The following is a 26,289-nucleotide window of genomic DNA, read 5'->3' as shown; positions in this document are numbered from 1 at the left end:
AACTACGCTCAAGACGTTATGTTTACCATGCATGAGGCAGCATTGGACATCAAGCAACATATATGGTAGGAGAAACCTAACAAGGATAGGATGATTATTGGTCAAAAGATTATCATTGTACCATATCTAGGGCCTCTAAGCATATGACGCAACAATGGTAATTAAAGTAATACTTGCTCAAACTTCGTGCGCCCGAATATACTTAGAACATTTTTCGCTGTTAAAAACTTAAAAATATGATAGGTTAAAAAGACATATGCCAAGGAGATCTGTCTTTACATGTAGACTAGTGCAGAAAGACGTATTCCCACAGGTATGCTTAAATTTACGAAAGTAAAGTAGGTAGTCATTGAATTGTATGAGGTGAAGGATGCTACAATCACTTATGTTTATCATATATTTAAGATTAAAAAAAAAAGAGTTTTAATTTGAACGTTGAATTGTATGAGGTGCAATAATTCAAAACGTAAAACCCTTCATTATTGAATGATGTGACAATTTGGATATAAATTGATAGAATGGTTTTCCGAAGACTTCCATTAATTAAAGTGATATTGCACATAAAAGGTACCTTTGTACTTTATATCTAGTACGATTAATAGGAATAACATAATATTTTGTTTACGAGCCAGCACACTAATTACATGACACAATAATGTGAGAAAATCTGTATGCATATCGATCTAGTCTGGCCAGACTATTTCTTTACTCCAATTTGTAAAGAACAGAGTATAAACACTTAAAATCATATATATAGTTTGCTTGCAGACAACGCCTGGATACGAATTCCTTTCACAATCTGTGGAAAATTAATCTTAGCGAAAAAATCAACTTTTAACCTTCTACTGAAATTCTTATGAAAAGTACAAGTTTTGTCTCACGTAGTATAAAGTATAAACACTCAAGTTCAAGTGATTTTTTTTTCCTATTTTAAAGTGAAATAAACTCTCTTCTCCACACTTTTCTTCTATAGTAGAGTAATTTCCCATTATTCAGAAAGTTTACATAGCTAGTTTAAAGGTAGATTACTCGTGTGCTTTGCATGTGATATTTTATTAGTACAAATGTGTTGAACAAGTAATTTTTCCTTTTCTCCCTTTCTTCTTACTCATCTTCATTCTGCCCTCCCAGCCTTCCAACCTAAGCTCTCACCCGTTGCTATAATCTTGGCTAGATTAGTTTCTTGATTAAAAAGTCATTTCCTAAAATAAAGATCGGTTATATTTGAATGAAAAACGCTCAATGCATTAGGGTTACCTTACATAACGCAAAATTGGACATCAAGCAACACATAAGCTAGAAGAAAGCAATCTCGGACAGGGCAATTGCTAGTCAAGAGTTTATCATTTTACCATATCAAGAGCCTCTAAGAGGTCCCAAAATCAGTGGTAGTAACAGCAGTTACACTTCATACAACATAGTACTCCCTCCCTTTTTTTTATAACTGACGTTTAAGGTTTTGCACATCAATTAAGAAAAGTTTTTCATTGCTTAAATTTGTACACTACTTTCCTTTTGTACCCTCATTAATTGTCCAATTCACCTTTGTTTTCTCTCACTAGAGTACTAAATGGTGCTGTTTTACTAGGCCAAAAGTAGTAATTAAGAACCCTGTATTGGAAAAGAGAGATAAAAGGGTAAAATTGTGAAAAAATAATTAATACTGTATGGGGATAATAAAACGACAGATAAAAGTACACTAGAGCAAATTTCTTAAACGTCAGTTATAAAAAAAGGGAGGGAGTAATTTTTAGCTTTCTTTTTTTTTTTTTGGGAAAATAACCTTTAGCATTATCAGTGTCCTTCTTCCTCAAAATTCCGCCAGTGAATCTCATGGTTTTCTGTTAGCCCTAATAATTGGATTAATAATATGAGAGGAATTGACCATTAAGAATATTAAGCAGTTAACAAATATATTTGCTTTTATCATAAACACATTTTTAAATTATGTTTCTTATCTCATCTATATCATATTAACAAATATTTTCAATCACTTTTTTATCTCACATATATCACATCACAAAAAATATTATAATAATTATTTCAAATAACACAGTACTCTATCCAAATAGATCCATTATAATATTTTTTAAAGTTATCCTAAACAATCTCCTATCCTAACTCCAAGTTACAAGAGAGGGAAAAAAGAAAAACAAACAAACAAAGACACTACCATTATTTGCCCACTTGCCCGCCAAAGTCCAGAGGGCCACCCATCGGAAAGAACCACGATTAAAGCAGGGCGTGTTGACCTGCTTTTGACCCAAACAGCCCCGTGTAAATACTGCTACAGCAGCCACTCACTCTTCACTCTTCTTCAGCCGCCGAATTGGAAGACACCTACTTCCCACTACAAACTAGCACTATACAACTGGCCACCGATCTTCTACTCACGTCCCTCTCACGTGTGATCCTCCAACAAATCCTGACCATCGATCCTTCGCTCAACCACGTATGACTTCCTCATCCGTCAAATTACAGTTAGATTACACGTGTATGGTCATAATATCAACCAGCAAAAAGACCCAGTCCATGAACCCATAAACGTGTCAGATAAGCTACCGACCCCGACCAGCCGACTTAGACCGACCATTCCAGCCACGTCACTGGAACCATCCAAGTTACTTCCTCCAACCTGTCCTGCTCCGCCACGTGTCTCTTTCCATAACGGCTAGTTCTTATTTTTTCCCTCTCGCAGCGGGGCACCCTGTGGGGTTAAGTTCCCACATCGCTTGGGGGGGTTTGGGGGGTTTAGTAGTTAAGTGCTGCGGAGCACTTCAAAAGTTGCCGGCTTTTGAAGTGTCTTCGCAGAGTCCATTTATCGAAACACTCATACAAAAAACTGTGAGTTATGAAAGGGACTCTCTATTCTCTATGCATTGCATTCCTCCTTCTTTTTTTTTTTTTAACCCGCCAATCCCAGGGTGCTCCAAGATCTCCAGTAGTTTCTAGTGAAAAATCAAATCTTTTACCACATCCATTTTCCCTCCTGGATATTTATCCAAAAGCACCCGACCCAGCCCACAGATATTTTTATCCGAGATTTCCAGTAGTTTCTAGTGAAAAATCAAATAAAATCAAAATCTTTTACCATATCCATTTTCCCTCCTACGTATTAATCTATAAGCAATTTAAAAATTGTACCGATGTGTCAGCACACAAGATTAGAAAAATCCTGAGTTTCGTACAAGTATAAATATCTTGACTTACAGGGTTATAAGTGGTTTTATTTGTTTCCTTCTCAGCAAACGGCAGTTACAGCCAACCTCAATTTACTCTCTCGCTAAAATTTAGGTATTTAGGTCAAGTTTCGCCTCAAGGTATCTATCTATCTACCGCTTGTCTCTGCCTCTTATTTTTCTAGTTTTCTGTTTCATAGATTTTATCATAACGATTTTAGATTCTGGGTCTGTGTGTTATTTATAGGTAATTTGTTCGAGTGGGAAAATTGGGTTTTCCTTTCTTTTCTTGGTGTTTTGGGTGCTGATTGATTTTGTATGCTTGGTGGAAAAATCAGATCTTGGATTCACGGAACTTTGTTGAAGAGACAGAACAGGACAAAGATGGCATTGGGGAAGAAATGTGGTTGCAATTCCCAGAGGGGAAATGGAGGGTTTGGGATGGGGTTGGTCAGGAGCACCTCATTTGGGCGGAAAAGGGTTGCTTTACCATCCAATGATGTGATGGAAATTGATTGCTTTGATAGAACTCCCACCAAAAAACGCTGCAGCTATGAGGCCTCATTTTTCACTTCAGACAAGTCTACTCTTGAAGCATTGCCTCAAGATGTCCTGGTGAGTTGAGATTTTAACTGAGCGTTGTTCTTAAGCTTTCTGTGTTAATCATACTTGGATATGCAGTTTGTACTTTAATTATGCTGAAATGTAGTTATTGGCTTGGTTTTATGGAGTAATTTTTTTTAATTGCTTAAGAGTTGAAGTGAATGTTCTGCCCTTTTCTTAGGGGCATTTGCATTTACGGTCACTAATTAAGTTTTGCTTTACTGGTGAAAGATGAGGGCTTTTTTGGATGGTCATATTTGGAAATTAATCTTAAGGTTACCTTTTGGGCTGAATGCTATTACTCAAGGATGGGATTTGTTTTTGTCCTGCAGATTAGGATATTATGTGGTGTTGAACATGATGATTTGAAGAGGCTGTTTTTTGTGTCCAAATCGCTAAGAGAAGCGGTAAGCTTTTATATATCTCTATGAATTGAATTAATTTAAAATTTGAGTGCTTTCTTCAACTTGTCTTGAGCATTAGTTGATTTTGATTTGGATTTCTTAAACAAAAATGCAGACTTTGATTGCAAAGCAATGGCATTTTGCATATAGTACCCCCAGGAAGACCCTTGGATTTCCAAATGCTATTGATTTGGAAAATCTGGATGAGTTCAATGAAATCGAACAAGCTCCAAGGCAAGTGAGAATTCCGAGGGCTCGATTGAGCAGCAAGAAGTTGGCTGACATTTCGGTGGCCTTATTTACTTCTGCTGGCGAAGAGAATTGGCCACGAAGAGAGCTATTTGTGGCAATGGATGCAGAAATATGAGTTGAATAATCTATGAAGATCCAGAACGGTCTTCTTCTTGTTGTACAATTGGTAACTTGGTTAAGCCAAATAGATAGAAGACAGAGAGAAAAATCTGACGTGCGGGTCAGATTTTTTGATAGTTTGTACATGACAAAACAAATCCATGCAGGCCCATTTTCTTCAATTCTTTCATTGAAGATAGGATTGGCTTGTTTATACTTTGTTTGTACATGTAGAAGAAATGGTTTAGGGATTTCATTTAAGGAGCTGTAGTGGCCCTTTTTATTCTCAAAGGCGTGTATATATGAGCCTCCTAGCTCTTTGGTAAACTTATTCGAATTGGTTGAAGGAATACATCTCTTCCAAGCTGATTTTGCAATTTGATTGTTCTTCTGTTCTCCCGACACAATGTTGTTCTTCCTCCTCCATGTAATCACTACGGTGCAGTAGAACTATGTAAGAGATTATTGTTGGCCAATTTGAGACGTCAGCTGAGATTCTTGTTTCATTTAGCATATGTACTATATTTTTTTTTGCCCTTTTATGTTCTGCATTAATGCATCTGTGTCTGAACTCCGCTGATTCTATTTGGTCAATACCTTTTCAACAATCAGGTGATGGGGGGCTACCTGTTGATTTCTTGTTGAAATTATCAGTATTAAATCCTTTTGTTTTCGGGGACGGTTATCGCCAAGATTGTCAGGCAGAGATTAGTACATTATGAAAAGGAAAATGAAGGATCTACCATTATGTTTATTTCCATTCCCTACTTGTTTTGGTGAGCGGCGTCTTCAGAGAACATGGACCTTGCGCTTTCTGCATTAATAATAAGATGTTAATTTCCTATTCTGATACCTAGGATTTCATTGAGGATCTGGCTGTATCGGAGTTAAAGGTTTGAGGGAACCTGGCTGGAATCCTTGAACCTTAATTACAGGATCAAAATTTGCGCCGCAATGATCTGTCCACCCAGTCAGGGTTTAGTTTTCGGTGCTAAGCTGTCCCAATCTAGAAAAGCATGCTGATAAGCTGCCAGCCAGATATCACCAGAGAAACACGCGGCTTCGGAAACTCCTACTTCGTTTTCCTTTTACCAACAAAGAATCTACTTTTAAGTCCCAATTATCCAACCATTCATATATTGTTACCATTTGACTCGTAGGGAAGGTGCCCTTACATGATGAAGGTCTATTTGCGGTTACTTTCTAGCACCTTGCAAATTCCATTTGTACTAATCCACAATCCTTTAGTTAGCCTTACCTTTCAGAAGATTTTCTTGTAGCTGGCTATGATCATGCATGGGAAGTAAAACCAGAACAAAGAGAAGGAAAAAGAAAGACCAATGTTGCATGCTTGAATACGGTAGGCACAACACAACCGATGTACATACCTTGACACTCAGAATTTAGATACAGGATTATGCCTACTTTTGTTGGTCAAGAATATCTTGTTTGATTAGCAAGTACTGGCACTCGTTTATAGTGTAGTACCTTATAGTCAGCATATAAAATAGGATTAATCTTATATACGTTATCAGTGTATACACTACTATCACCATTAGATATATCACATGTGCAAAATTTGAATTTAAAATTCAAAATTTGCTTCTGTGTCGCCCATCCAACCATGATAATGTATACACTGACAGTGTATATAAAATTTACTCAATATAGGCCGTACTTGTTTTATTGGTTTGTATGGAAGTGATTTTATATTGACAATACTATCCTCGATCTGGAGTTCGAAATTTGCATAAAAAGAAAACAAAAAATATAAATGAAGATAGATAAATATTACTTCAGGTGGAAAGAAGAAGAAACATGAACTTAGCATCATGATAAAATAATAATTTTTATTTCATTTTCCTCGAACTTTTTATAAACAACGTACTAAAGGTTAGAGCAAATGACACACATTGTCACTAAACTATTTAGACTTCTCTATTTTGATCACTAAACTCTTTATTTAACTAAAATGATGCGTTTTGTGACTACAAAGTGTACACTCTCATTAGATTAGTGACTTAGAAATGTAAATATTTACTACGTGGCTGACAAAAAATTATACTTTTTTTATTAGTTCAATGATTATTTCGGCTAAATAAAATGTTGAATTACTAAAACAAAGAATGCCTACTAGTTTAGTTACTAGTTTTGCCATTTGCTTCAAAGGTTATTAAGATGTAAAACAATTTACATAGTCTGTTTGGTTTTCACATTGGTATTTCGGGCTCAAACACTAATGTCATTTTGTCCTCAAAGCATCATAAAAGTAGAGGCAACAACCAACCTCGATATTGCAAATATAATTGCAAGTGTTACCAGAGTTTGTGACCAAGGAATAAACAAATCTAGTATTTCTTGATTGGTGGTTAATTTGCTTGCAATGGGTTTTGTCGTTCTGGTTACGAGGCTTTGTTTCAATGGTGCTCGAAATGATAATATTTATGAAGTTGTTTGGGGTCTATTGTTTCATAATTTTCATTTCAGCTATTATATTGCTGGTTCCGACTATATGCTAGTTTAATGAACCCCTTGGAAAAGCAATTACCGTTTTTACAAATCTCATACACACGCACACATAAAATAAAAGTGTTTGGATAGCACAAATATCTCAAATAATATTTCGCTTGCATCATAAACACATTTTCCAACCCACCTTTTTATATTCCCAATTACTTTTTTATCTCACATACATCACATCACAAAAAGTACTACAGTAATTATTCCAAATAATATTTCAAATAATACTCTATCCAAATGGTAGATTGCTGAGTTGAACGTATCCGCATTTTGTCAAGTTGAACATATTCATGTTCTGTCAAATGGACTATCCATCTTTTCGCCACTTCTTAAGAATTTGTGTTTTTTTTTTAAATTCTTTTCTGCTTTTTTTTGTAATAATTAATTCTCTTCCTTTTTTACTTCCTTATTTATAGTAATTTTAATTAATTTATTAATTTCCACTTTATATATATATTCGTATCACTTATGTCTTACTAAGGCCCTATTTGATAATTCAATTCAGTACTTAAATTTAATGGATTCAAATCTTAACATATTCAGATTGTATGATAACCAAAAATTGAATATCTGAATTAATTTAGTAACACTGAATTTTCTGGGCAAAACTTGCTCCCAAAATTAAGTGATAAGTTATTCACTTGTCACTGAATATGACATACACTCAAATGTATTAGATTTAATACTTAACAATTCAATGACTTAATATCAAATCGCACCCTAAATCTTTTTATCAATCAACTTATAGTTTTTCTTTTTTAAAATCTTTCAACAAATTATGGGCAGTTACTCTTAAGTAATAGGTTAGGAACTAGTTAAACGAATATTTCTGGGTTATGCTCCCAATTGCTTTGGGGCAATTTCTATGCCTTGATTATTTTGGGGCAATTCCTGTACCTAAAACTGAAAAGTTAGTATTAGTCGCATGGACAAATCTTTTAGGGCTAAAGGTACTAAGCCGTGGTTCTCTTCTGCAAATGAACAGAACTTTGACAGGCGGAATTGGCAAATTGCTTCCTCTGTTAAATACTGTTTGGATTGCTGTGGCCTTCCTCTGTTAAGCCGTGGCCTTGCTTGGATTGCTGTTTTCCGTAGAAAAATTTCGTCATTTTCTGTGAACACATTTCCCTATTACCTTTTTTCCTCACATACATCAAATCGCTACAGTAATTTTTCCATGAAAAATGACGGAAAATGCAATCCAAACGGAACCTAAAATGTCTAATGTTTCAATTTCGTCCTTATCTCCATTTTCTTTTATTCTTTTTTCCCCTGCCCAAGCTTCTCATGTCATCCATTTTTAACAATGCAATTTTTTATTTTTTTGGCAAATCAAAAAGTAAGTTTCCAAAACATTCCACTTCTATTAACAAAAAATTATACCATATTAAGTAAATTCGAAAACTTTGCTATAGTTAACCTTATTCATTCTCAGATTATGGATATCAATAGATGGAGGTAAGTTACAAATATGGTAAGATGTCTCTTATACACATATCGTGTAAATTTAAATATTTAAACAGAAAATTTTGTTTTTAAAGTTATATCGTATTCTTTCTTTTGCAATCATTTTACGATTTTTTTTGGCACTTGAAGTGATTTTATTTTAAATTCTAAAATAGATTTCAAGGGCACGTGATTTTTTTACGTGGTTGGATTCCATTTTTAAGAACATTCGCTTGAAACAAAAAGCCAAATCTTCTTTCCGAGTATTATTTCTACTAATTATTGTTTTGAGATCATTAATTTTTTTTTGCCAAACTATTAATATTGATTGTTAGTTGAGGGAAGAAAGTGCAATAAAAGTAATGTTAGGGGGAAAGATGCAAATGGAACCAAACCATTAGCGGAGGAGAAGGAAGGGGTTAGTGCTTTTAACCCAATCTTTCATATGTAAGTCAGATACTGATGACCTCACTACTTCTCGAGAAAACTAAAACCAGTATGAAATAAAAAGATTTTTGTAATAAAACAAGTACGAAAATTTTTCATCCTCAAGAAAACTTAAGAGTTAGTAGTGCTAGGGATAAATCTTTTATCTGTAACTTAACATACTGATGTCTTAATTATCAAAAAAAAAAAAAAAGCATACTAATGTCTTTAATAAGACATCATTTTCTAGGCAGGAAAAAAAAGATTTTTGTAAAAAAAGAAGGGACAATTTCAAAAACCTCCATTGAAGCTTTTAATAATTTCACTTAGCACCTTGAACTTTGAAAAACATCACTTCTCTACTTTTGACTTTTTGTAACAATGACAATCCATTTCAAAATTTATTATTACAAAACTCAATTCTGAATTGAGAAATATTTTCATTCTAAAAGTGCCCTTTGTTGTCCTTTTTTTAAAAAAAAAAATTTAAAAGTACATTAAAAAAGGCTTGAAGTTAATAGACAAATTATGTGCATGTGCAAATTTAGTGGGATGTAATATAACAATAGGCACTTTAAGGTATAAATAATTTAAAACTCATTTTGGAATTGAGAAGATGTTTTCATTCTAAAAGTGCCCTATGTTGTCCTTTTTCTTCAAAATTTAAAGTATATCAAGAAAAGCATGAAGTTAGTAGACAAATTGTGTAAATGTGCAATTTTAGTGGGATACAAATATAACAATAAGCACTTTAAGGTATAAATAATTTATTTTTAGGAGTATATTTAAGGTGTTTCCAAACTAAAAAATATTATTAATTATTACAATGTGTTTACAATCAACTCGAGGAGTTTTTCAAATTGTTAGAATTTCTAAAAATTAGAAAAAATTGTGTTTAAAATTATGTTTATAAGCTCATTTGAGATGTCTTCAAAGACCAAAAAAATTATTCTTTTACTAAAAAGTGTTTTTGAATTTCTAAATTTTATATTTACTGTGCCAACTGATTTCTCCATTTCTTATTAATTGCATGATCCCTTACTATTGTATCCTTTGCAAGTCATGAATTTGGGAAAATTAGGAGGGGAAAATTGTCTAGTCCTTTTATTTATATAGTTTGGACTCTCGTTAAAGAAATTGGCGAGGGAAATTGAAAAAAAAAAATTAGGGTTGAGGGCTTGTGACACTTTTCTATTTAGCTTTATATATAATTTTTTTTTTTTACTTTTTACTAATGCACATACCATGCACGTCATCAATTCCATTAGTATTCTTAAATTTTCGATCCAAATCATCTCTCCATTAACCATACCTTAACGGGATGAGAGATTAAACATAATGGATCAAGACGACCACAAAAGATGATTGACTAAAATAACTTTTTAAATGATGCACCTAAAGTGCACCTGATTAGTTTCTTTTAAGGTTATTAGTTTCATCATAGAGGCTCCCTAGTGGTGCCATCAACTGCAATCCCAGATTACAAGTGTGACGCAACCAATAAAAGTTAAAAACACATGTCACGTGCCATTGCACAGGCAAGGCGGTGCTCAGGTTCTCTATAAATACCCAACTCAACGTAACGGATATGCCAGCAGAATACTGGCTATATATAGTGAAGTGAAATGAAGTGAAGTGGAAGCGAGCATCAGCTTACCTGAGAGAATTTGCGAGAGACATTGTTGAGCGATGGCGTCATCTGCAAAGCGTCCTCAGCCGATCGAAGAGGGTTACGGGGCGCCGTGGAGGGATGCCAAGAAAGGGAAAATTGAAGCAGAAGAACAAGCCTCTGCTGATTATCATCCGGCGCTGCCGGTTCGTCGCGTCCTCCTCAATCCGGCCGATTGTGATATCGGTATGAATTCCATTTCTTGATCGCCGATTTCTTCAATTTCGCAAGATAGAGGGTTGAATTTCGATATCCTATAAAAGGATTCTTTGCATGTTTTTTTTTTTTTAATTTGTTGGGATTATTTTGTTTTGTGGCTTCTCTTTGTGTGCATTGGGAAATGATTACATGCATTGGTTAATCCGTCAATTTTAGGTTTCTGTTCTGTTGCTTTAGTTTTTTAATTGTGACAAAAATGTGTGTTTTTTTTTAAAAAAAAATTTAGGTAAGAAGTCATTCGATTAGGCTAGTAACTTGGGTTCAATTTGCCTTCTCTTATCGTTGTTTAAGAAAATGGGAGAAGAATGGGAGGATGTAAAAATCAAGAGCCCCTTTTCCCCGAGAGTCAAAGGAGGAAAAGCAGGGTTTAGGTATATGACAAATAATGCTTCTGAGTGGTTTCGGTGAACTTTTTCAAAATTTTTCCCTCTTCATAAGAGACTGTCATCTTCCTTATTGCAAAGGACTGAAAGAAAATTTTGTTAGATAATGGTGGGTTGTTGGAAATTCTTGCCATTTGTGTATACCTTCTTTTACTGATAAAATGCCTCTTGAATTATGTTCTTGGTGAGGCGGAGGGACTTGAATAGGTTGAACAGATCCATTCTGTATAAAAAATTGGCACATATGACAATTAAACCTTTGTGTAGTTTCCCTCGTATGATGATTGATTAACTTAATAATAGGTGCATCAATGAAATTGTTTCTCAACCTATGTATATGTGTGTACACAAGTACACAAAAATTGTGATCAAACAGTAACTCCATTTGGAAAGTTACCTTGTACCTTGTATCATTTAGCATTTACATCAGACATGTCAGGACCCTGAATGTTTAAATTGAGGTAGAGGTCAAGTATATAGAACATTTTTCAGTTAAACTAATCAGAGCTGGGATTTTTTTCAACTAAAACAGTCAGGGCTTGGATGCATTCTACTACCCTATGAAAAGAAACCGTCAGGCATATTCTTTTTATTATTATTATTATTTTGATATTGGGGGTGATACACTGCTAGTTTTCCAGCTCGTATGTGAGATTTTCTTCAATTGTTTGCAATCAAGAAGTGTTTCTTTGTGATAATCTAGGGTACAACTCAATCACAATGAACAGCTATCTTCGATCTAATATTAGGAGTAAATACTTTTCCATTATTGGTTTCACCTTTCTATAGCTTGATGTCGGACATCACTCTTTGACAGATTTCAATATTGAAGAAGATGGTCTGCGTGGTTCAGCACTTTATGAGGAGGGATTTGCTTATTGCTGGTCTGGTGCCCGGGCCAACGTGGGAATCACTGGGGGAAAGTATTGCTTTGGGTGCAAAATTATTGCACATCAGCCAGTTGATATGGATGACACTCCACTGGACCAGCAGCATATATGTAGGGTTGGCATCTCAAGGGGAGATGATGTTGTTGGAAATCTTGGGGAGACCCTACACAGTTTTGGTTTTGGGGGCACAGGAATGTTTTCTAATGCAGGAAAATATTCAGGTTATGGAGAGCAGTTTGATGATGGTGACACTATAATTTGCTGTGTCAACCTTGAAAGTAAACCCATGGCTTCAATTGGTTTCTCAAAGAATGGGAAGTGGCTGGGAACTGCAATTCAGTTTCATGCAGGTTTTGGTGGCCTCGAAGTGGTTAATTGTCCAATCAAAAACTTGCAATGGGAATCAGCACTATTTCCTCATGTTTTGCTAAAAAATGTTGAAGTTCAGATGCAATTCAGGACTGAAGATGGATTAGTTCCACAAGAAGGCTACAAACCGTGGGCCTCTGCAATTGAGGATCGGAAGGTGATATTGGGACCTACGTTTCAGAATGTAAGTGATTGTGAACTAATAATGATGGTTGGATTACCTGCTGCTGGCAAGTCTACGTGGGCTGAGAATTTGGTCAGGGCTCATCCAGAAAAGCGATATATTCTGCTTGGAACCAATTTAGTCCTGGATCAGATGAAGGTTGTACGCCTTTCATATTCACGTCTTAGTATCCTTGTTTTAGTTTTAGAGCTTTTTCATTTTTAAGTAGCATTTTTCTCTTCTCAATTTTCTGATAAAAGCTTGAATTTCATAAAGGTGCCTGGTCTGCTTCGTAGACATAACTATGGTGAACGATTTGATCGTCTGATGCAACGAGCAACTGCGATTTTCAATACTCTTATGTCCAGAGCTTCCAAGGTGCCTCGCAATTTCATAATCGACCAAACAAATGTCTACAAGAATGCACGTAAACGCAAGCTGAAGCCATTTTTGAACTACCGTAAGGTAACTTTTTCTTTCTCTTCAAAGTATGATTCTTTCTTTTCCTGGAGATTTATGTTAAAAGGTTGAAATTATGCTTCCCCATGCTTGCATGAATATTGTGATATTAAAGGCTGTGTTTTCTTGAGGCAGATTGCCGTTGTTGTTTTTCCGAGACCGGAAGAGCTCAATAATCGTTCAGATAAAAGGAACAAAGAAATGGGAAAAGAAATTCCTGCTCAAGCTGTAAATGAGATGTTAGGTTTGTCTAGATCAGTAGTTCCTTCTATCTAAATTGCCATGCTTTGGCCTTTCCTTCTTCATCATCTGTTTCCTTTTTGTGGTGACCTGTAATCGGTGCATGGCAGCCAATTATACTTTGCCAATGAGCAAGGACATGCCCAATACAGATGAGTATTTTGATGAGGTAAATTGCATTCTTATTCTTCCTTCCTCTATTCATGTTTGGGTTTTAGGCTGCATTGTAACCTGTACTTTTTGTGCTGTAAGGTTTTTTTCCCAGAGCTCAGCCGAGCAGAGTCGCAGAGATATTTAGATCAGATGAAAGCAAATCTCAATGCGAGTGTGGTGGTTTCCTCTCATTCTGGTAAAGGCATTGTCCATTCTCATGATAGTCCTTCATTGTCCTATATAGATCTTCTAATCCTTCATGTGGAGCCCCTGTGCAAAATTATCAATGAAATTCTCATGAAACATCTATTCCTTCCTATGGAATAGAAAACATATATTCCAATGGAACCCCTGTGCAAAATCAATGCAGTTTACCTAGTTTGTCTCTCTTTTGTGGTGTCCAAAATTGCCACATGCAAATGATATGTTTTCGTCTTATAAATAATTTTCGTTTTCAGATGGCATGGGCTTTGCTGGACCTTGGTCTAATAATGCATATTCGCCTTATCCTCCTGTTGGAACACCTGCTGGAAGTAACTCATATTTGTGTCATGGAGGGTATTCTCATTCTGGTGGAAGTGATTGTGGAAATAGATTTGCTGCTTCTCTGGATGTGAATGAGCCTTACAGGAGCTATGGAGCAGGATATACGTCCATTGCTATTGATAATAACAGAATGCACATGACTGAACCCTATGCAAGTTTGGCTACAGTTCCATTCAACTCTCAAGATGTGTATGCTAGTCAGCCACGAGGAAGTTCTCATGAAATGTCTATTCCTTCATTTGGAGCCCCCCTGCGAAATAAAGGAAGTTTACCTGGTTTGCCTCTTTTATGGTTTCTAAAACAGCTACATGTTAATGCATTCTTTTCTCGTCTTTCTTAGTTATATTTTTTCCTTTTTGGATGGCTTTGCTGGACCTTGGTCTAATTCATGCTCACCTTATCCTCCAGTTGGAACCCCTGCTGGAAGTAACTCTTATTCGTATCCAATTAATAGACTTGAAAGCTATGGCAGTCATGGAGGGTATTCTCACTCTGGTGGAAGTGATGGTGAAAATAGATTTGCTGCTCCTGTGAATGGGAATGAGCTTTATATGAGCTATGGAGCAGGATATACGTGCAGTGCTGCTGATAATAACAGAATGCACATGACTGAAACCTATGCAAGTTTGACTACAGTTCCGTTTAACTCTCAAGTTGTATATGCTAGTCAGCCACAACGTTCATCACAGGAGCTCTTGGGTACAGGACCACCTACATTTGGGTCTACTACAGCAGGACCATACGGTTAGTAGCTTCCTTCATCACATTATATTTCTTTTAAGCAGAATTTATGAATTATTTGTTGTTCTGTTATTGTGACATCCTTGGTGATTTCCAGTAAAACTTATATTTGGAAAAATCTTGTTTTCATTAATTTCCAAATATTTGTAATAGGAATTAGGAAAATATTCAAGTATGATATCGAGTTACATTTTCTTCTAATATCTATGTGGTAAAACTTAATCAACTTTCAAAATGGTAAAAGTGGGTCATGAGTGCCATACACCAATATGCAACTTTAATTTTATTGCATCTTGGACCAACTGTGATGAGTTTCCTTCCTCGCTGGGTGGAATGTTTTTCTTTCTGTATTTTTGAGCTAGAGATGGTGACAACCTGTTGAAGAATATCAACTTAGTCGTTACTTTGTTTCTCATGCTTGGTATAAACATTTCTTTTTTATCTCCATTGTGATTCGAATGTGTTATTTGATTTCTTCAATGTACAGTAATGTCCAAAGAGTTTTCTTCTTATTATGATCCCAGGTTCTCCATATGGAGCTCCTGTTCCAAGGCCTTCATATGGAAACTTCCCCCCCGGTAAAGAGCATCATGGAGGTTATGGCCCCCCAGGCCCATGGTAGCATTGATTTCTCGGGGATGCCTTTCCAACTTCTTGAAATCCAAAGCGTTCTTGGATGGGTTGAGTTGGTGGCGCAGTTTTAAGTGAGAAATTGACCCAAGGTATCAGAAGATCTTGGAAGCAATGAAGAAAAAGGAACTGAAGATGTATGGAAGAAATACTCATACAGCCCATGGAAGGGCATCATCGATAGAATGACCTGCTAGGTTTTCAAGGAAATGCTTCTAACCACCTCCTAGTATTTCCATACATTCCAAGGTGGATAGGATTTTGCTATGTGCTTATTGTAGGTTACTTTCTTTTATGAGTATTTATTATATACAACGTTAAAAGTTTGTGGGAGTTTAGAGTATTGCACATTGTCGCTTGACTGTTGTCCTGTGAAAAATGACAGTAGTGCTGTCTGTAAACTAAAGCTGCGGTTATTTACATACAACGTTAGGCCGTTCTATATCTCCCGTTGGTTTGAGAAATGAAACAGAGAATCCTTGGGGCCAAATTTTGGCTGGCTGTTTGGGATGCTTTTACTCTTGCCTAGCTGCTTTCTGGTGGGCATCTGTCGCTTCCTCATGCAGGAACAACAGTATTCAAGGAGTCGTAGTTTGGTTTTCTCCATGATGGTCCAAGCTAATGTGTAGGATGGTAATGGTGTCTGAATGACCAAATGACCCTATCAGAGAAATCTTCTGTGCAATGTATTTGTATGTCAACTATAAAGTTTATGCTCTTTATGTATGTGGATAAAGAAGAAAAGAACTGAGATGAAGAGCTTCAAACAAGAAAATGTTTAATTCTTTGCTCCACTACCAATTCCGTTCTTGCCATTCTATTCAGAACCTTCTTGTCTATAATTTTTTTCAACCCAAACGACAGGGGAGTGTTGGGGGGTGGGGAAGAAGAGCTCTCATTTTAGCTAGTGGAAATGTGCCTAAACCATAAAAGCTAAAGGTTCAGATATTCATCAACATGAGGCTTGGGAGAGAAATAGAAGGGCCCTTAGGCATGTGCTGAATGCTGAACCCCCCCAAAAGTTTCTTGAATTGTCAGATGTTAAACATTAATTTTGAGGAACTTCTTCTCCCAGTTCCAATATCTTCAATTCGTCATCCGACATGAACTTCTACTCTGGTACAAATCATACACCCTTTAACGTGCACTATGTATCAATCGAACTGACGGCCGGGATTTGCTGTCTGCCACATCTAACTATTAGCCAAAAACCAGTCAGTCGTCCATGATCCTGCAGCCCCATATCCTCATACAGCTCAAGAGGGAGTTACATCAAGCAAAGCAATCCCGACTGTCATTGCATGGCCCCCTCCCCTTTCCTCTCTGCTTTTTCTGGCCTGGCCAATGGCCATGGATGATTTGTTCCTGAAGCAATGATGAGATAACAGGACGCTTATCATTTGAATATTATCCGATCACTTTACGGAAAGTTTGTTCAGCAAATCTGCCTGCCTACTCGATCTATCCAAAATCATGTAGCATTAAAGATTCCGTTCTCTGTGCAGGAATTAAATATTTACGCAATTATTGGTAGTTATACGATACCGTACATTGGGAAAGGAAGAAGTGGAACCTATTCCAGGGATCTGCATGACAAAATGATCGAAGTATATAAGAGCTATTACCAAATGAGTTGCATAATCAAGCCATTATTACTTTATGTTGAAAGGTTTCGATATCATTATTATCTCAGAAGTTGTCAATTTACTACTAATTTCACTGTAGTGTTTATCCTACCTTATGTAGGTTAGGGTTCATATCATGCATTCATTTTTTTTTATCATATCATGCATTCATTTAAATCCTTAAATTTCTGTATAATGTTTATCCTACCTTATATAGGCTAGTATTCATATCATGCATTAGTTTTGTATCCTTAAAAAAAAAAAAAATTAACCAGTCATTACCGACTTCATCAACTATTGCATTGGAAAACCCTTGAAACATAAGGTCATGTTCAATAATTCTTGAATAATGTCTTTGCCTTTTCGAAACCTTTCTATGCACATGCTTAGATTCCATATTGTCCAAGAAACTCGACTATGTGACAATTTCGCAATTTTAACTCTTAAATATTTGCTTTTTTTTTTTTTTCCATTCACTATGTTTATAGAATCTTCTAATTGATGATTTGCAGTTTAGAATATACATTCTAAATGTGCTTTAATATATCGAATTGTTTAATACTTGCAATAACTCTCGGTCAAATCACCATCAGGCAATCAATAACTTCGATACAATGATATGTCATTTGTATCATCAATATACAGTTAAATCAAGTCGAGATCAACTTAAATTAAAAGAAAAAAAATTCTTGAGCTGAACTCAGCACCACAAGTAGATCTTTTGTATCTTCAGGAGATGTCTTGTATCTATCGCTAATTTCTTGAACATTAATTACAATTTTTCCAAACGGAAGACGCATAGTAAAAGAAAAGAACCTTCGAAGTTGGAGAACCAAAAAGCAAATGTGTACTCCGTCATGTCTTTTCAAGCTAGTTTAATGGTAACCTTTTCGAGCAATTACTAGTTCTTTGCTTTTTCATGGGGACCCCTTTGCTTCTAGAGGCAAAGCAGTACTTGATAAAAATTAAGCAATTTTTTGAAGAGATGTTTATAACTTTAAAAGAATTATCACCTTTTATGAAACAAAAACTTGTAGTTCGTGTGTTGTGATGATATAAAAAGGAGCACCGATACATAGTCAGTTAGTTAGTTAGTTAAACATCTAGTACAATTAGAGGCTTAAGAGTTAAGACTTAAAGCCCACAGTGCATTTATTGAGTAAAATTTTCCATTGGGAATTTAGGTTACCATCTTTTCTGTTTTGTTGGTGCATTTTGGATGGAATCATATATAGAAAATCATTGTTGTTTTTGAGATATTCTTTCGACTTTTCATTGACTGTAAATGAAAGTGGCAGACAAGAAAAACTTTAATGGTAGATTTTCCATTTGGAAAGAACACGATGCTGTTCCAGGTTACCAATCATTTCTTAAGAATTTCAGGAATGAATTTGCATTATACGATTCTTCGTTGTTTTATCTTCGGCAGAAGCCTGTATTGTTGTATGTTATGGCAAATTGTAATTTTGATCTACGAGTTTAGAATTAGAAACTGTGATGGCTGTTGATTTTGTTATTCTGGTAATTAATTTGGTGAGGTGATGATAGTTTAACAGTATGTGTATAACAGCGTCTATAAGTGTAATAGTAGGATTTTTCCGGTTAATTAATTGGAGATGCATGGTAATTAAGTTGTTCTCCATTAATGAACTAAAAACACTGGCATCCAAGTTACATATTCATTAGGCAATGTTGTACTAATTGGGCTTTGCATTTATTAGTTGCTTGTCTTAGCTAGGGCGCAGTTGGATCGGTTTCAATGGTATCATAAATTTATTAAATTGTTTGGATATCACATTATTTGTAAAAAAAATTATTTGCTTACATCACCACAAATACATTTTTCAATCAACATTTTTATCTTCTTAATCACTTTTCTATTTCACAAACATCACATCATAAAAAATATGACAGACAATAGTACAAATAATATATTAAATAATCTCCTATTCAAACACGCTCCGTAATACTTGAGCTAAATTAGCATCATAGCGTGAAACTAACGTGTATACCCTATTGAGGATAGCTATATATATATATATATATATATATATATATATATATATATATCCCTTTTTGGACCTTGTGGGAGGAAAAGAGTATGAATCCTTGATTTCTTGTACATTTAGTTCAAAGTATCCAACTATCATACTACCGTACAAATACATATGTAACACTAGCTATTCGCTTCACTTGCTCCCCCAGCCCACGTCTTAAAAAACAAGCAACAAGTGTGACTCGTTGACAAGAATGCCTTAAAAGTATTGCCACTAGTCCCATCCCTATGTTCCCATACCCATAGGCATAGCATACATGTCGCTACACTTCTTTTCTTTCTTTCTTTCTTTCTTTGTTTTCTTTCTTGAATGCTTTTAAACTATGTAAATGCTACTACAAGTTTAATCAACCCATCAAGAACTTGGCAGTGATAAGATAGCAGGAGATGGGCGCACTATCAAATGTTGATCTCTTTCGTTCAAATGATATTCATGGCATTAGATGAATATCAGAGCCAACAATGGCTTAGGGCCAAAAAGCAGCCTAACTGGTTTATTTCCAGAAGATAATTGAACTGCAACAGATTAACCCAAAGGATATTCATGATAACACAACAATTGCTCCGTTCAAGAATATATGAATTAGTATTCAATGACAACTACCAGGTGCAATGTTCGCAAACAAAGATGGCAGAAATTTACCAAGGGAGATGCATCATAATAATATCTCACCACGTACGGGGCTTCTACAGGGCTAGAATTCTCATCTTGTATTATTGCCTTGGGTGAGGGTAATATTCAGCAATAGTTATAAAGTCTTTGGTTTTTTTTTTTTTAAGTTTGATAGGTATCCTGCATGTATATACAGTTATACGTTTATCAAATTAAAACTGTGTTAGAATCTGGGGAAATTCTACAATGTGGTATATCACATTATGGTAAATCATATTGTAAAAATAAGAATGTAAAAAAGAAAAAAGAAAAAACTCATGAGGTACCACAAATGTGATATACCACATAGTAAAAGAGCCACGAGCTGAGAAGTATTGATGAAGTCGCAGAAACCAAAGATTATCTCAAGAGCAAATCTTATATACACTGACAGTGTATATACTATCACGGTTAATTTTGTACGGGAATGAATATATTGGTGGACAAACCAATGACCCGCCAAGAACTCCATTCCCCCTTGTTTCTTTATTTTTCTTGAGTCAAGAACTCCATTTCCCATTAGTCTCCTAATATTCTTTTTAGTATTATTGCATTTAGTTTTTTCTTTTGGTCTCTTGATTTTTCCCCAGTTTCAATTAAATTCAATGACAAGGTAAGATTTGAACTTCAACAGATTATCCAGGTAGGAAGGCTTATTAAACCTGTCATTATAGTCTTTGACAAATCCAAACTCGGCCCAACAAAAGAATCTCACCTCTGGGCAGGCGGCACATCTGCATCTAGTGTCGAGCTTGGCACTTCCGGCAGAATGGGCTTCCATTTGAGATTGGACTACCAAATTAGTTTTTAATCCTTTAAAAAAATTGAGTTCCAAAAATTACGCAATACAATCTAGGAAATATGCTCCTATTAACCCCTTTTTTTTGTTTGCATACTAATACCTAGAATTGCTTCAGTACACCTGAAAATCCCCACAAAATTGGTACTACTTTAGAAGTTAATTAGGCACACGAACTCCATTTCGATTCTATGCACTTATCTTGTAGAGGGGCCGTTAATAAGGTTGAGGTCCTATGTAGTTATGCTCAACAATTTCCTTTTCAGTTAACTTTTTATGCATCAGCAGTATAATGATTTTTTTACACTAACAGTTATAGATGTATATTACGTTTGCATGATTTGAAAAATCAACTTAAAGCTTAATAAAAAAAATGCTAATAATTCTTTGTTTTATCCTTTTTTTTTTTGGGTTGGGGTTGGAAGCATTTTGTTAGTAATATTCAATACCTTACTTGTAGAACAAGCACTCAGTGTAGTTGTGTTTTGTGCAGTTTCATCCTATTGCTGTACGTATTCAAATTTTGGATGTATAAATATTGAATATATGTCAAATATTTTATTTATATACATCACTTTTACTACAAATACAGTAATTAGGCACACGACCTCCAGTTCGATTCTATGCACTTATCTTGTAGAGGGGCGTTAATAAGGTTGAGGTCCCTATGTAGCTATGCTCGACAATTTCCTTTTCAGTTAATTTTTTATGCATTGACAGTATAATGATTTTTTTATACTAACAGTTATAGATGTAGATTACGTTTGCATGATTTGAAATCAACTTAAAGCTTAATAAAAAAAATGCTAATAATTCTTTGTTTTATCCTAATTTTTAGCCTTTTTTTGGGTTGGGGTTGGAAGCATATTGTTAGTAATATTCAATACCTTACTTGTGGAACAAGCACTCAATGCAGTTGTGTTTTGTGCAGTTTCATCCGATTGTTGTACATATTCAAATTTTGGATGTATAAATACTAAATATATGTCAAGTATTTTATTTATATACATCACGTTTACCACAAATACTGTAATGTAATCTTACACCAAGTAGTTTAAATGATACGAAAGACATAACAATCAGATCGAATCGTATGGAACCCAAGCCCTTTCCATTATTTGTATGATCATTTTTAACCCATCATACATTGCCACCCCTATACCAAAACCCATAAAAAGCATTTTCTTGCTACAGTCCCATCCACCCCACACTCGCTCACAAGATATCAATGCATGGGATGGATTTAAGTCTCGTCAATCACGTAATCTAATTCTCTTCCTCTCTCAACCGAATCCCATTACTTCCAAGTCCCCAAGTCTGATCTCTTTAGTGCTAGCATCCATCAAATTCTTGCTATAGATAAAGGCAATTCAAATGATCAGATCCTTTCCCCGTCAAAATTTCCCCCTGAAAACAACAATGTCATTCCTAGGAAAAACAATTTCCTCTCTCGTCAACGACCCATTATTCTCCACCATCATCACTCTCTGCATTCTAATTTTCCTCTACTTCCCGACTCTTTTCCTCTCCATCATCTTCTCCCCGGTCCTAATTTCCACCTCAATTCTCTTACTTTCCCTTCTTCGACTGGGCGCAATCCAGAGAACCATAACCTCCCAAGAGGAAACTTTAAAGGAAAATGATCCCATTTCTGCGGAATTCAGTGTCACCCATGATGATGACCATCATGTTGATCGCGGATGGGTCTCCTCCAAATCCAAGGAAAGCTCCGAAAATGGATTGGGTTCAGACTTTTGCAACATGCCGACGTCGTTTCGTACTGATTCCTTCGTTGAGTGGGACGTCGGGGCGCCACTGGAGGTGATATATGAGGAGTATGAAGGTCAAGAAGACGATGAGGACGACGTTTTGGAGGGAAAAAGAGATGCCCAGATGGCCGTTATTGAGAGGTACGCATCCCTGTCGAAGTTTTACCCGGAAACCGACGATTCGGATAGCTCCTCGGATGAGGATTTTCCGGCGATCAGAGATTGGGACCCGCAGGAGAATATGTGTTTCCGGTGGGAAGGGGAGGATAGAGATGGGCTGATAGAGATCAAACTGGAAGGGAAGGGGTATAGTGATGGTGAAGAAGAGAATCTAATTGAGATCGATCTTTCTCCAGCGATGTGATGGGCTTCCCGGCGGAAAATCAAAAGGTTTTCCGATGAGGTTTAGATACAATTATTAACCTTGATCAACGCAAAATAGATACGACTTACGAGTAGTATAAGTAGGATTTAGAGGGTTTTGGGTAAATACTGTTGTATAAGATCATTGTTAAGAGTGCTTTACTGTTAACGAGGGGGCTGTGAATGACTAATATGCCCTTAGCTTTTTGAGAAATGAAAAGGGCTCTTCATCCTTCTTTCTTTGTTTTCCCTCTCCATCTTGGACCGCTAGATTAAAAATTAAAAAAAGCAGTGGGAGAGCAAAAGCCAAAAGGTTGTTTTGTAAAGTACTTTGCAAGTGAATGTATGGAGGCATGTGATATCCTAACAATAAGGCGTTGGCAATTGAATTGACATCCAAAAAGTTGCTGAAATTGGCACTCAACTCACCATCTGGATTTCTTTCTTTCCTTTTATCTTTTCGAGTCTTCTTCGTTCCTTCCTGATAATGTGATTGCTACCAACGCTGGAAAGTCAGGCAATGAGCCCCATATATCCCCACTTTCCTCTGCTTGGCTAAGAAAGCGTGGTATATTTCTACTTATGGCTTTCATTCTTTAGCAGATTGGAATATTTCACAGCTTTTTAAACCAAGAAATACAGAAAAGCAAACCAACTTTGATTGGTCTTGCAATAATGACATTCTTGAAAGTTTTACGGTAGTTCTTCGCTATAGAACATGATGATCTGCTGCACACTTGCGGGTGCTAACCAACCATTCGGGTTAAAACTGTGTGGGTCTTTGATTGATTTTAGATTATGGCAGAAACTCTTATCCATTTCTTGATGGCTTTGCCTCTTGATCTTTGTTGTACTTTAGTGATTGATTTGCATTAACATATCTTGATTGATTTTTTTTTTTTTTTTTTGGGATTACCTCTAGCTGTGCGCATATTCTTGCAAAGGTGAGCATTATTGCTTTCTACAGTGTATTTTTTTTTTGGAGAAAGGCGTCCATCATTGCCAGTCCCACTAACTTTCAGTTCTCTAATCAGATGCCTTGACCGTAGCCACGAATTAGAGCTCCATCAAAATTATGCCATTTTAATCAGTACTTCCTGTTCTTCTTGGTGCATGTGGGAGTTCAAATTCTACTGCAGTGAAAAAAAATTTAAGGATGGTGTCAAAGCACCTCTTTGATCTAATAAGGTTTGTGTATCTGACAATCTCTGACACAAGTTTTTTTAGGTTCTTCTTTATAGTTTAAAATAGAATAGATTATATAATAGTTATCGTTTTTAAAAAAAAAAAATAAGGACTTCCTATCTTATACCTGCGCTTTATACTCTTTCATATAACATTTACTGTTAAATAAAGGAGAAAAGACAGTAGTGAAGTGTGCTCCCAACAAGCACAAAAAAAAAAAAAAAAAAAAAAGAAAAAAAAAGAGGAGAGATTGACTAAGGAATTTGCTAAAGTCTTTGTCCCCATCCTATCCCATCAGCCATGAAATATCCAAACGTAGCCCACTTAAATTGTCGAACAAAACATCGCCAAGAAGAAACCTTTATTCATGATGTTGAAGCTTTGATGGATTTATCATAGGGATTTCGACCTTAGTTGGCTCCATTAAATGACATAGATGTCTCTTATTGTATCGTCTTCTTTCTCATTAGGTAATCTTCTTTCTAGGTCTCTATTTTAGCTACAAGGAAATAGTAAAACCCGGATATTATTCTTCATTTTGCTAGTGGAAAATATCTCATTTTGTCTACTATCTCTTACCTTTGACTAGCTAACAACAAAATATCAATTATAGTAATGGGTTGTACTATCAAAATGGTGTAATTTTACCATCAAATTGAGGATAGACTTATTGGGCCTGGTTCAGTGGATGAGCCATGAGCGGTGTTATTGTTTCCGGCACTGGACACTTGGGCTCTATTTATTCGCATTGCGGCCGGAAATCATACTCGTGAAGGTGAAGTACTCATCCTCAATCTTCAACGTTCCAACTTCCAAACCACAAAAAAAAAAAAAAAAAAAAAATTAAAGTAACATTTTTATTCGCGTGCCCCAAACCCTCATAAAAAAATATAGTAAAGTTTGTGCGATTGATACGTGTTGATATATAGTAGTTTAATTTTTTCTTACTTTTCGTGTTAAAAAGGAACTTTAAATTTTGGCAATGAGGAAAATTCTTGAATAAAAATTTGAATTAACTTGCTCTACTGGATACTTAGTCCAAAAATGTGGGAGACGAGACGACAAACAAGCCTTCAACAGATTAATGAGTTTTCCATCCTTTCCTCCTCTTTAGCTGTCTGCCGCCATTGAACTTTTCCGCAAAGAAAGCAAAAGACAAGAGCAAACGAAACTTTCTTGAAATTTACAGGTCTGTAATCACTTAACGTTAAGGTGCAATGAAGTGCTAATTTTTTTTTCAAAAAAAAATAATTAATTAAAAAAATATGGTATAAATATAAGAGAGGACAATAATTATTAACGTATACACTCACATGATAAATTAATATAATCTAAGTGTATTAACGAGTATTCAATAAAAAAATTCATTTGAAAAACTCAAAATTTATTATTATCTGTACACATCTTAGCCGTCAGATCTCCGTTGACCAGTCGCCAATTCAAAGGGCGGCCTGACTCTAGCCTCTGCCACGAGATCTATTCTTTTTCCAACCCCCAAAAAAAAAAAAAATGCTTAAAATTTGTTCTTTTGCTGACTACAAAGTACAACAATGGAGGCACAATGTACCACGGCGGAAACAAATTGCATTATTCAACGCTTTGGCTGGGGCCCGTTAGGTCAAGTAAACGTAAAGGGAGGGCAATAATCTGCAGGACCTGAACGTGGTTGCCAAATGTGCAAAGACAAACGGACGACCACAAAGCACATGTGGCACATGACACTCGCACCCCCGTTCCGCTGCCGATTTACACGTGTCTGGTTCTTGGGCTCCAAGTCAGGCAATCAAAAATAATATAATATTTCAGAACTGTCGTACAGGTAAAGCTCCGTTTGGCTGGATTTATATCAGTTTGAGTCCTTTTTTGAGTGCGAGCAACTTAAGAAATTGGTTCATGTGCTGAATCTATTGATGTGTTTGGTTTTTACCTGTAAAACTCTTCACGCGAAATCCACAGTAACACGACAAGGTGCGTGAGAAATATTTTATTATTATAGGGAGACTCAGGATAAAAATATAGTTTAAAATAAAAATTTGCTTAAAAAAAAGAAAAAATATATAATTGGTAATAATTTTAATATAAATCAATATCTTGATCTAATCTTGATCTTGTCTTTCAAATTTAGATGTAATAAAATCTCTATCATGCAGGTTATAAATTTAGTCCTACTTTGTGACTTCAAATATCCATCATCTCTACACCTTATAATTCATCACATTAAAATGATGAAAAGTCATAAAATTTATGTAGTAAATTCTAGGTTTGGGTAGTATCATTTATAAAAACTTTTACTATTTCTGGCACACATTCAATTATCTTTTTCATATCACATAAGTTATATTATAAGAGAAAGAATACAAAAGAAAGGAATCAGAAAAAAAAAGGAAATGAAATGCCAAACGGATCCTTCAGAGAAACATAAGGAAAAAATTAGGAGGGGAAAAACTGT

The 26,289-nt window shown here is 35.6% G+C and overlaps 3 protein-coding genes and 1 long non-coding RNA gene across 6 annotated transcripts; all 4 read left to right on the top strand.

Moving 5' to 3' along the window:
* Window positions 1-2,905: 2,905 nt before the first annotated feature.
* LOC113730901 (F-box protein At1g61340-like) lies at window positions 2,906-5,043 on the top strand. Of its 3 annotated transcripts, none has more exons than XM_027255883.2 (4): window positions 2,906-3,320; window positions 3,427-3,794; window positions 4,115-4,189; window positions 4,302-5,043. In XM_027255883.2, exons 2-4 carry the CDS (start codon window positions 3,498-3,500, stop codon window positions 4,551-4,553), a joined length of 624 nt encoding a protein of 207 aa, XP_027111684.1. In that variant the 5' UTR covers window positions 2,906-3,320; window positions 3,427-3,497; the 3' UTR covers window positions 4,554-5,043. The 3 variants fall into 3 exon arrangements, with proteins under 3 accessions (XP_027111684.1, XP_027111685.1, XP_027111683.1); XM_027255884.2 differs by having other exon boundaries at window positions 2,908-3,320; window positions 3,518-3,794; XM_027255882.2 differs by lacking the exon at window positions 2,906-3,320 and having other exon boundaries at window positions 3,327-3,794.
* A 5,479-nt stretch (window positions 5,044-10,522) lies between these two features.
* LOC113730900 (uncharacterized) lies at window positions 10,523-15,881 on the top strand. The gene is made up of 9 exons (XM_072078886.1): window positions 10,523-10,784; window positions 12,018-12,781; window positions 12,899-13,087; window positions 13,217-13,325; window positions 13,432-13,490; window positions 13,574-13,670; window positions 13,933-14,295; window positions 14,429-14,764; window positions 15,286-15,881. The coding sequence occupies exons 1-9, from the start codon at window positions 10,619-10,621 to the stop codon at window positions 15,381-15,383; spliced, it is 2,181 nt and encodes a 726-aa protein (XP_071934987.1). The 5' UTR covers window positions 10,523-10,618; the 3' UTR covers window positions 15,384-15,881.
* A 6,061-nt stretch (window positions 15,882-21,942) lies between these two features.
* Window positions 21,943-22,656, top strand: LOC113730899 (uncharacterized). Its single transcript, XM_072077370.1, has one exon. The coding sequence runs from the start codon at window positions 21,943-21,945 to the stop codon at window positions 22,654-22,656; it is 714 nt and encodes a 237-aa protein (XP_071933471.1).
* LOC140036645 (uncharacterized) lies at window positions 22,654-24,688 on the top strand. Its single transcript, XR_011840210.1, has 3 exons — window positions 22,654-23,223; window positions 23,578-23,599; window positions 23,690-24,688. It is a non-coding gene; the product is annotated as an uncharacterized lncRNA (long non-coding RNA).
* Window positions 24,689-26,289: the final 1,601 nt, after the last annotated feature.

This window comes from Coffea arabica, chromosome 2e, assembly GCF_036785885.1.
Source record: "Coffea arabica cultivar ET-39 chromosome 2e, Coffea Arabica ET-39 HiFi, whole genome shotgun sequence".
In the NCBI taxonomy this organism is placed as follows: Eukaryota; Viridiplantae; Streptophyta; class Magnoliopsida; order Gentianales; family Rubiaceae; genus Coffea; species Coffea arabica.
The sequence above is the reverse complement of the archived record's forward strand: the minus strand, read 5'-3'. Positions and strand labels throughout refer to the sequence as shown.

Excerpts from the sequence above, each read along its gene's own strand:
- LOC113730901 (XM_027255883.2), top strand. The coding sequence starts at position 3,498 with ATGCTTGGTGGAAAAATCAGATCTTGGATTCACGGAACTTTGTTGAAG. Across the intron at positions 3,795-4,114 it reads CATTGCCTCAAGATGTCCTG|ATTAGGATATTATGTGGTGT; the intron begins GTGAGTTGAGAT and ends TTTGTCCTGCAG. Across the intron at positions 4,190-4,301 it reads CCAAATCGCTAAGAGAAGCG|ACTTTGATTGCAAAGCAATG; the intron begins GTAAGCTTTTAT and ends ACAAAAATGCAG.
- LOC113730900 (XM_072078886.1), top strand. The coding sequence starts at position 10,619 with ATGGCGTCATCTGCAAAGCGTCCTCAGCCGATCGAAGAGGGTTACGGG. Across the intron at positions 12,782-12,898 it reads TAGTCCTGGATCAGATGAAG|GTGCCTGGTCTGCTTCGTAG; the intron begins GTTGTACGCCTT and ends AATTTCATAAAG. Across the intron at positions 14,296-14,428 it reads AAATAAAGGAAGTTTACCTG|TTGGAACCCCTGCTGGAAGT; the intron begins GTTTGCCTCTTT and ends CTTATCCTCCAG.
- LOC113730899 (XM_072077370.1), top strand. The coding sequence starts at position 21,943 with ATGTCATTCCTAGGAAAAACAATTTCCTCTCTCGTCAACGACCCATTA.